The sequence below is a fragment of the Oncorhynchus mykiss genome, chromosome 2, assembly GCF_013265735.2.
Source record: "Oncorhynchus mykiss isolate Arlee chromosome 2, USDA_OmykA_1.1, whole genome shotgun sequence".
Taxonomy (NCBI): Eukaryota; Metazoa; Chordata; class Actinopteri; order Salmoniformes; family Salmonidae; genus Oncorhynchus; species Oncorhynchus mykiss.
Window position 1 is genome coordinate 15623114 of NC_048566.1, and position 10870 is coordinate 15633983.

Genomic DNA, 10870 nt, shown 5'->3' on the forward strand with positions numbered 1-10870 from the left:
TGCTAGTAGCCCAAGGTTCCAATATGTGTGTCTGGGCCCATATATGGATTTCCTGCCAATATTTTATTTTTTATTAATTTAACTAGGCAAGTCAGTTAAAGAACAAATCCTAATTTTCAATGACGGCCTAGGGACAGTGGGTTAACTGTCTTGTTCAGGGGCAGAACGACAGATTTTTACCTTGTCGCTAGGGGATTCGATCTTGCAACCTTGGTTACTAGTCCAAGCCTCTAACCACTAGGCCACCTGCCACCCCACTATGAATGTTAACTACAATCTAGCGTCATCAAATTGATCCCGTTCTTGAACCAGAAGAAGCCGCGCGATGGTCTGAGCGCGCGCTCTTTGCCGAGACTACGAATCTGTGCTCGCGCCCTTACCTGCGCTACCGCTCGCGCCCTATACCTGCGCTACCGCTCGCGCCCTACACATGCCCTACCGGTGCAGCGCGAATGAAGGAGTTTCGATGTGACGCTGAAGTCAAACCATGCACCCACCATCATCCAGTCAAAATCTGTCACCCTCCACCAGCTGGCGATTTTTCCTTGTTTCGCCTACAAAGCAATACGTTTTTGTATGGCGATTAATGAGTGTCAGATTTTGTCAACTAAAAAAATGAATAGCTAATTTGCTACGTAAGGTTTATTTGATCGAATATACGTTTCGTAATGCTTAAGTTCTTAGGAGTGTACTAATTTAAGTAGGACAATTTTGTATGATGTCTTTTTATTTTGTCAAATATATTTTTTTCCACCCTTACCACCATACAGTAGGTGGCGGCATGCACCTCTAACGCTTGTTTGCGGACCGCCATAATACAATAGAAGAAGAAGAAGAAGAAGAAGAAGAAGAAGAAGAAGAAGAAGCAGTAGCAGCAGCAGCAGCAGGAGGAGGAGGAGGAGGAGGAGGAGGATGATAGGCGGGAGCTAGACAGACCGCGGTGCCGCTTTGTGGACAACGACTCCCATTGTAGGGCGGAGAGACGTGTGTCTTGTCAGTAATCCATAGTCTTTGGTCAAACACAGAAACCGTTTTCTTTCCTTCTGAAGCAAGGACATCTGTCCTTGAGGTGGATAGATAAAAGTGTCGGGTGACATTAGTAACATATTCAGGATTGGATGCTGTCATTAATGGTTAAAACACATCTCATCAGACATTATCTGTTCACTGCAGAGAGAGCGAGAGAGAAGCTGAGAGTGAGTGAGGGAGGTGGTATGTGTGTCATCTCATGAGCTCGATAGAGCCTCCCACCGGCGACTGCATATATACAGTGAGAGCGGCGGCCGTCGGCCGTACAGAGGAGTGATTGGGAGATATAGAGATACATCGTACGGAGGTAAGTAGCCTACAGAGCTGCCGCTTCAGAGCTGAGGGATGGTGTTGCTGCTTTCTCTTGGAGGGATGCGGAGAGCTAGAGGATGGCCGGGAGTGTCTGACAAATTATAGGTAGTACCCTACAAGGATTATGAAATTGTCGCTATTCGCATGTGCGCCCGCGTACGATGGAATCCACTCTCAAGATCACGGTTGGGGAGAGACAGTAGCATACCCTATAGCAGCCTAATATAGGATGCTGTATAGATTGTGTAGCGGGCCAAAATCGCAGTGCCTTTTAGACTAGAGAAGTCCTGTGATGGGCGGTAATTGTGTAATCCACAAGCCTATTTGAAGAGAATGTAACATTGATTACAGTAACAATCATACATTTTTGTCTCAGAAATATGACAAATTTGCTAAATTCTTATTGTGGTATAGGCATAGTTAGCCAAATGGAGGGTTGAATTAAGCCCTGTTTATACCTGGTGCTAACATGCACACTTTGTCCTCATTCTGATTGTGCCCACATTTGTAGACAGGTATAGAGATTAACAGCCACATTGTGATCCGATCTTCCTGACCACCTTCGGAGGCAGTCAGGCACACAAACCAAACCATTTAAATCATCAATATACCTGCCTCTAAACTCATTGTCAGGTAGCAGCACCATTGATTTATGTAATCAGTAAATGTCTTTAAATATATATTATTATCTGTCTGGCCAGATTATCTGTCAAATAACAGCTAATCTGGCTACAATGCGGACACAGTGGATGAATAAGAGACACATTTTAATACAATCTGTAAACAAAACAAACCATAATCAGGTAGTGATTGGATCATATTGGACAGATCCCCAAACTCACGTTAGTGCATGGTGTAAACAAGGCTTTACAGTACAAGAACATAAAGCACAATTACAGCTAAAACAGATCAAATAGCTATTACTAAACATTCCAGCTCAGAATACCAGCCTGATGCAGTTGGCTTTATATCAGCACTTTCACATGCAGGGAATACTAAAGCATCTCCACGGTAACGGAATTATGCTTTGACTCAGATTTTTCACTTTAAAATGTATGCCAAACAAAAACCATTGATTTCGAAGTTTAACAAATAGACTTCTTTGGACAATTTACACAGCAAACTTAACAAAAACCACATTTACTGGGAGAACTGTGCCGATGCTGAGAGAGAGAACAGCCAAAGGTAATGATAGACTATTGAACATCACACCATTGATATTCTGACACAGTACAAAGTTCGTGGCACCTGTACAAAGTTTGCACTTGTTATTTTTAACAGCGAATAAAAGTCATGAAAATATGTAAAGTTTATCTTCCTATTTAACATTTTATTCTTTATTCCTGTTTACACTTAAAAGGTACAGGCTTTGTACAGGCGCAGATACTGAGTGATTTTTGCCCTGAGAGTAACAAAATTGTTTATCTGATGTAACAAGTGTCCCCTGGCTTGTTAAGATGGTAGGGAATTGACCCCAACCCTGGCACTGCCACCTAACCCATTCAACCCTGGCACTGCCACCTAACCCATTCAACCCTGGCACTGCCACCTAACCCATTCAACCCTGGCACTGCCACCTAACCCATTCAACCCTGGCACTGAACCTAACCCATTCAACCCTGGCACTGCCACCTAACCCATTCAACCCTGGCACTGAACCTAACCCATTCAACCCTGGCACTGCCACCTAACCCATTCAACCCTGGCACTGCCACCTAACCCATTCAACCCTGGCACTGCCACCTAACCCATTCAACCCTGGCACTGCCACCTAACCCATTCAACCCTGGCACTGAACCTAACCCATTCAACCCTGGCACTGAACCTAACCCATTCAACCCTGGCACTGAACCTAACCCATTCAACCCTGGCACTGAACCTAACCCATTCAACCGTGGCACTGAACCTAACCCATTCAACCATGGGACTGAACCTAACCCATTCAACCCTGGCACTGAACCTAACCCATTAAACCGTGGGACTGAACCTAACCCATTCAACCCTGGCACTGAACCTAACCCATTCAACCCTGGCACTGAACCTAACCCATTCAACCCTGGCACTGAACCTAACCCATTCAACCCTGGCACTGAACCTAACCCATTCAACCATGGGACTGAACCTAACCCATTCAACCCTGGCACTGAACCTAACCCATTAAACCGTGGGACTGAACCTAACCCATTAAACCGTGGGACTGAACCTAACCCATTCAACCCTGGCACTGAACCTAACCCATTCAACCCTGGCACTGAACCTAACCCATTAAACCGTGGGACTGAACCTAACCCATTCAACCCTGGCACTGAACCTAACCCATTCAACCCTGGCACTGAACCTAACCCATTAAACCGTGGGACTGAACCTAACCCATTCAACCCTGGCACTGAACCTAACCCATTCAACCGTGGGACTGAACCTAACCCATTCAACCCTGGCACTGAACCTAACCCATTAAACCGTGGGACTGAACCTAACCCATTCAACCGTGGGACTGAACCTAACCCATTCAAGCCATGGCACTGAACCTAACCCATTAAACCGTGGGACTGAACCTAACCCATTCAACCCTGGCACTGAACCTAACCCATTCAAGCCATGGCACTGAACCTAACCCATTAAACCGTGGGACTGAACCTAACCCATTCAACCCTGGCACTGAACCTAACCCATTAAACCCTGGCACTGAACCTAACCCATTAAACCGTGGGACTGAACCTAACCCATTCAAGCCATGGCATAACAAATCAATGTATTCATCTTTTATATATATATATATATATATATTTTTTTTTAAATATATAGTCCTTTTAACAAAAAAAAATTCACAAAGTGCTTTACAGTAACCCAGGTATAAGTTCTAGAAGTTTTGAGTATACCCCCCCCCCCCCCCCCTCCATGTGAGTAAGCTGGCTGAATGTGGGTGAGAGTGTTAAATTGGTCCGTGGTGTGGAAATGCCAGATTTAGCCTGCCAAACAGGGGGCACGGCTCTACAATACCCACTGCCTGCTCCCTCCATGACTTTCTCTGGTACTCCCGCCCAAACAGAGCACGGCCAGTGTATGGAATCCTGCCACTTTTACTGAAAAGGGTAACACCCAACACCCCAGCACTGAGTGAAAAACAGCCTGCAGGGCTCTCTTACCCAGGGCTGGACAGGGGAGTGGGAGGTGGAAAGGGGGAGATGCGGGAGGGGAGTGTGTGCTTGTCAGAGGGGAGATGGGTGCATGTCAGAGTGGAGGTGGGAGGGATGGTTGGTGCATGCCAGAGTGGAGGTGGGAGGGATGGTGGGTGCATGCCAGAGTGGAGGTGGGAGGGATGGTGGGTGCATGCCAGAGTGGAGGTGGGAGGGATGGTGGGTGCATGCCAGAGTGGCGGTGGGAGGGATGGTGGGTGCATGCCAGAGTGGCGGTGGGAGGGATGGTGGGTGCATGTCAGAGTGGAGGTGGGAGGGATGGTGGGTGCATGCCAGAGTGGCGGTGGGAGGGATGGTGGGTGCATGTCAGAGTGGAGGTGGGAGGGATGGTGGGTGCATGCCAGAGTGGCGGTGGGAGGGATGGTGGGTGCATGTCAGAGGGGGGGTGGGAAGGGAGATGGGTGCATGTCAGAAGGGAGGTGGGAAGGGAGATGGGTGCATGTCAGAAGGGAGGTGAGAAGGGAGATGGGTGCATGTCAGAAGGGAGGTGAGAAGGGAGATGGGTGCATGTCAGAAGGGAGGTGAGAAGGGAGATGGGTGCATGTCAGAAGGGAGGTGGGAAGGGAGATGGGTACATTTCAGAAGGGAGGTGAGAAGGGAGATGGGTGCATGTCAGAAGGGAGGTGGGAAGGGAGATGGGTGCATGTCAGAAGGGAGGTGAGAAGGGAGATGGGCGCATGTCAGAAGGGAGATGGGCGCATGTCAGAAGAGAGATGGGTGCATGTCAGAAGGGAGGTGGGTGCATGTCAGAAGGGAGGTGAGAAGGGAGATGGGCGCATGTCAGAAGGGAGGTGGGTGCATGTCAGAAGGGAGATGGGTGCATGTCAGAAGGGAGGTGGGTGCATGTCAGAAGGGAGATGGGTGCATGTCAGAAGGGAGGTGGGTGCATGTCAGAAGGGAGATGGGTGCATGTCAGAAGGGAGGTGAGAAGGGAGATGGGTGCATGTCAGAAGGGAGGTGAGAAGGGAGATGGGTGCATGTCAGAAGGGAGGTGGGACGGGAGATGGGTGCATTTCAGAAGGGAGGTGAGAAGGGAGATGGGTGCATGTCAGAAGGGAGGTGAGAAGGGAGATGGGTGCATGTCAGAAGGGAGGTGAGAAGGGAGATGGGTGCATGTCAGAAGGGAGATGGGTGCATGTCAGAAGGGAGGTGGGAAGGGAGATGGGTGCATTTCAGAGGGAAGGTGGGAGGCTTGGTGGTTGCATGTCAGAAGGGAGGTGGGAGGGGAAAGGGTGTGGATGACCTGTGGCAGGTGGGAAACAGGGGAACCGGGAGGTGTGTGCATGAGGCAGGGTTAGAGGGGAGATGTTTGGGTGGGTGTGTATGGGGGTAGGGAGGCGCGCCCCTCTTGTCTAGTCTGTCAGTGTGCCAGGTCTACATTCCCACTGCACCGGCCGGTGAAAAGGGCTGTAAATATATAAACAGGCCTGGCAGGATTAGAGCCTGCTGGGAGTGATCAGGGGGGATTTCCACCCCGCCTGGCACACAATGGCACCGCCACATAACATAAACACGCATACACACACACACACAATGGCACCGTGGCACAACAGACCTGAGCCTCCATAGATTTGATGCATACTGTCTTTTGTTTGGGAAGAGGAGGTTCGTCTAGCCACGGGCTGTGTGTACGATGCAGGGGGCGCGGCGGGGTGGCAGGGGAGGGAGGGAGGGGTGTTGTGGTCCTGATTGGATTTGTGTGTGTGTATATGAGGGGGGTCATGACTGTGTGTGTGTGTGTGTGTGTGTGTGTGTGTGTGTGTGTGTGTGTGTGTGTGTGTGTGTGTGTGTACAGAGAGAGAGAGAGAGACAGACAGAGAAAGAAATAGAGAGAGACGGACACAATAGCATGATGAATAGAGTTGTTTTATTCCCTGTGTGTGTGCTGGAGAGTCAGCTGAGCGTCGATAGAGACAGACCGAGGGATGGGATCTATGCTCACATAAAACAACAACCGTGACGGCCGATCCAGTCTGGTTTGAACCTGTCACACCAGACTAAGAAGCAGACTGAGAAGTGACAACTGCAGTAATTTCACAGACCACAACCCTCTCTCTCAGCTAAAAGGCACTAACTAACACACTCTAACGTACGACAGCTCTACTGTTGGCCAAGCAGACATTCTCTCTGTATGATTTGGCAGTCCCACACTCACTCTACTGTACCTGACTCACTTAACCTGTGAGAGAATGAAAGACTGTCTGCAACCACCAACCATCTTCACTTTGTTTACCCGTATCCATCCATCCTGTCACCATGGTGACCCCTTTTCTCTCTCTCTCTCTCTCTCTCTCAGTGTGCCGGCTCTGGCTCTGGCTACAGCCATGCCTCTTCTGGAAGAGACCACTGTGCCTCGAGAGCATCCCCCCACACTGCCTGTGGTCATCATAGGTATGTTTGGCCCTAACCTCTGACATCTAACCCTAACCTCTAACTCTGCCCCGAGAGGCTAGCACCCCTTCGCCATCCTACCTCGCCCGCCGTCCTCATTCACAGGTAGCCTCTGACATTGCAAACATTTGATTCTCTCCTCTGTATGTCTGTGTAGGTAACGGGCCATCAGGTATCTGCCTGTCCTACCTGCTGAGTGGCTACAAGCCCTACCTGGACCCTTCAGCTGTTCACCCAAACCCTGTTCTGTACAGGAAGTTACAGGAGACCAGACACCTGCCCATCACTGAACAGGTGAACATCAAAGCATTGCATTAAACACACACACACACACACACACACACACACACACACACAGAGAGAGATCACAGTTGACAAACACATACACATTGAAACATGATCTGGTCTCTCTATGCAGGATCTGGAGTATCTGAGTGAAGGTCTGGAGGGGCGGTCAGGAAACCCTGTAGCGGTGCTGTTTGACACCCTGCTGCACCCCAATGCGGATTTTGGCTACGAGTTTCCCCCTGTGCTACAGTGGAGAAGAGACAAGCAGCAGCACCTCCCTCACCTGGTGCTGGGCAGGGCAACGCCTGGAGGGGCCTGGCACGTGAGTTATTCCTAAACAGCTTACACCCTCCTTTCCCCCTTAATTTACCCCTACACCTCACCCATGGTGCTGGGCAGAGCTATGCCTGGGAAACCTGGAAAGACTTCACCCCCAAATCTCGTCATCCACATGTTCCAATGCTAAACCTAAACTCCATTCTTAAAATCCTCACCTCCAATCCTCTCTCTTTTCTCTCTCTTCTAGGTGATGGAGGGCTCCATGCTGACCATCAGTCTGGGCATCTGGATGGAACTGCCAGGGATCAACTACCGAGACCTGACTAACAATGGCAAATGCAGGTACTGACAATGGCAAATGCAGAGAGGGAAGGCGGGAGGGATGGAGAGAGATAGAGAGAGGCTGCAATAAAGTTAAATAGATTCAAAACAATGAGACAGCTTAAATCTTCTTAATACTTTAACAAAGTTTACTAAAGGATCTTTTGTTTGACAATGAGTGCTCCCCCCCCCCCCCCCAGGGGCGTGACCAACGACCGGGCCACTCCAGAGGAGATCTCGTCTTACTACCGTAACTACGTCAAGCTGATGGGCCTGAAGCAGAACTTTGTTGACAACACCTACGTGACCTCTGTGCAGAAACTTTTCCGTGGACCCGAGGGCGAGGGTCTAGAGAATGGTCATGGAGGGTTGGGGGAGGAGGGAAAGGGGGTGTACGAGGGGGGAAAGGGGGTGTACGAGGGGAGGGAGAGTCAGGGTGTAGACGAAGGGGGAGGTGGGGGCCTGTGGGAGGTGAGGGGGTACCAGCGGGTGCAGGGCGACACCCACGTTCCTTTCTGCCTGTTTTCAGAGAATGTAGTTCTTGCCACGGGCGCGTCTGATTCGCCAGCTCAGCTGGGTGTGGAGGGGGAGGAGCTTCCCTTCGTGTTCCACAGCATCTCTGCCCTGGGATTGGCTGTGAGCCGGAAGAAGCTTGGGCCAAACTCTGATCCGGTGCTGATTGTGGGGGCGGGGTTAAGCGCGGCGGATGCGGTTTTGTGCGCTTGTAACAACAACATTTCCGTGCTGCATGCCTTCCGCAAACACGTAGACGACCCAGGCCTCATCTTTAAACAGCTACCCAAGACCCTCTACCCAGAATACCACAAGGTCTACCACATGATGCACTCCCAGACCCACGCAACACCAAACATGGCTGCCACCTCCACCACCAATGGCCTTCCCAGCATGGCCGCCTCAGTCTGCTCCAAGATGTGCTCCAAGCCCCAACCCACCACAACTAACACGGCCGCCAGTGGTGGTCCCGTTCTGTTCCCTGACTACACCAGCTTCCCAGAGCACTGCGTGGAGTCCTTCCAGCCAGACATGAAGTGTGTCCTGCAGGGGAGCAACTCCCTCAAGGCCTTTAAGATCTCCATGGCCCTGGTGTTGATCGGCACCCATCCCAACCTGTTCTTCCTCAAGGGCCAGGGCCAGTACCTGGGACTGGACCCCACCAAACCCATCTCCTGCAAGCAGAACCCTGTGGATGTGCACCCCTACACCTTCGAGTGCACCAAGGACCCAGGACTGTTCGCCATGGGCCCGCTGGTGGGAGACAACTTTGTTCGCTTCCTAAAGGGCGGTGCTCTAGGCATTGCCTCCTGCCTGCTCAAGAGACTGAAGAAGAAAGGCAAGCTGATCGCAGAAGGGGGAGGAGTAGGAGGAGGGGAGTTTATCTAGGTGAAGTGTGGATGGAGAGGAACGAGGTGGTGAATAAGTTGGAAGGGAGAGAGGAGGAAGAGGCATCTTTATTTAAGCGAAGGGAGAAAGGATGTGGAGAAAGGGAGGAGAGGAAGGAGGAAGAGGAGGGGGTTCATCTTAGTAAAAATAGCTACTATAACCAATGGAGTTCTGAGTTAAAAGGGCAAAGCCAAACAGTACGTTTTTTAATATTTTATTGTTTGCAGTGGACATGCCTATTTGAACTCTGAAGCTTTCTTACCACTTCTGAGAGAACTGAAAACAATGGAAGTGGAGGCAGGCTAGTTACAGTTCATGACCAGGTTCAGCCCACCACCTGTTACAGCTCCACTGTTCTGGTTTCTGCTGGGAAGCTGTCACAGGGTTTAATGTCCTCTATCCAGAAATCCAACCTGCAGTGTGAAAATGTTTTTTAGAGTCATATTTGTGACATTTTGTAATGTCTTGAGTTTTTATTTGCTCACCTTGTCTTTCAAGCAAGTGCATTTTCTGATTTCTCATCTACTTTAAACAATTGTTCTACTATTTCTCTGATGGCCTTCACCATGCAATGGACTGTGAACCACTACAACTCCCCTTTAAAGCTTCAAGGAAATGGAACTTTGTAGAGATAGGCCCATAGCTGCTATAGTGTTTCTGCCATCATCTCAATTCTGAGTTTCTCATCAGTGCCAAGCTTCAGACCCCAAGCAGTATCTGGTTGTGATCTTTGAAAAATAATGATTTTGGATGCAGCAGTTGTTAGCTAGAATGCTAACGCTCATTGACATAGGCTGTAGAAAAGGCTAGTCAAATAGCCATTTTACTGGTTGAAGTTGAAGTGTTTTTTAAGTATAATGCAGTTGATTTGGGGTAACACAAACGTTATATTAAGCAGGACATTCATACGAGCCTTAAAATCCAATTATAATCCAAAAGTAGTGTGAAATGCACTCATAAGTAACATCTAAATATAGGCTTTTTTGCTGCCACCAATTTGCAGCAATGTTAACACAGAAAGGGGTCTATAAACTACTACTAGTCGACGACTCCTGATAAGTGTACATTGGATAAACGCAAACTGTAGCTGCATTCTTTGACGTCCATCAGTCTGAATACAAAACTACTTGTCCATTGCATTTATCAGGAGTTGACTATCGCCTATTGAAGTCATAATGACTGTTAAATGCACATTTTCTGGTTGCCATTATGGAGTAAATATTATGCCTGTGGCTCTGATTCCAGGTCCGTATAGTATTCTCTGTGACATTTCTCATACCATGTCACTTTCACACAGCCATCATACGCCTCATGTGTTTGTTTTGCCAAATACCTGTTACTGTATGTAAAGCTGTGAGGACTGAGGGTGGAGTTTCATTCATTTATTGAACCAGTCAGTCGCCTTTAGAATGTGTGTATTCATATGCAGTTTATTTCCGCATGCACTCATCCTCAAGACTGAAGCTGCTTGCTGAAAAAAAATAAAATAATTGTGGAATTGGGTTAAAATATAGATTGTTGACCAGATCGGCAAACTGAAAATGTATGGACAGTTCCTGGTCAATATGCTGTATTCCAAACTAACCAGCCCTTAAGCACTACATCCAGACCAGAAAAAATGAATCAGTGGATAGGTGTAATTGTAAGGTGGT

General features: G+C 48.9%; 1 protein-coding gene across 2 annotated transcripts; it reads left to right on the top strand.

Moving 5' to 3' along the window:
* The first annotated feature begins 863 nt into the window (after positions 1-863).
* Positions 864-10690, top strand: osgin2 (oxidative stress induced growth inhibitor family member 2). 2 transcript variants are annotated; one of them, XM_036939081.1, is made up of 7 exons: positions 865-1069; positions 1174-1336; positions 6835-6929; positions 7087-7223; positions 7348-7539; positions 7744-7838; positions 8018-10690. In XM_036939081.1, exons 3-7 carry the CDS (start codon positions 6863-6865, stop codon positions 9216-9218), a joined length of 1692 nt encoding a protein of 563 aa, XP_036794976.1. In that variant the 5' UTR covers positions 865-1069; positions 1174-1336; positions 6835-6862; the 3' UTR covers positions 9219-10690. The 2 variants fall into 2 exon arrangements, with proteins under 2 accessions (XP_036794969.1, XP_036794976.1); XM_036939074.1 differs by having other exon boundaries at positions 864-1446.
* Positions 10691-10870: the final 180 nt, after the last annotated feature.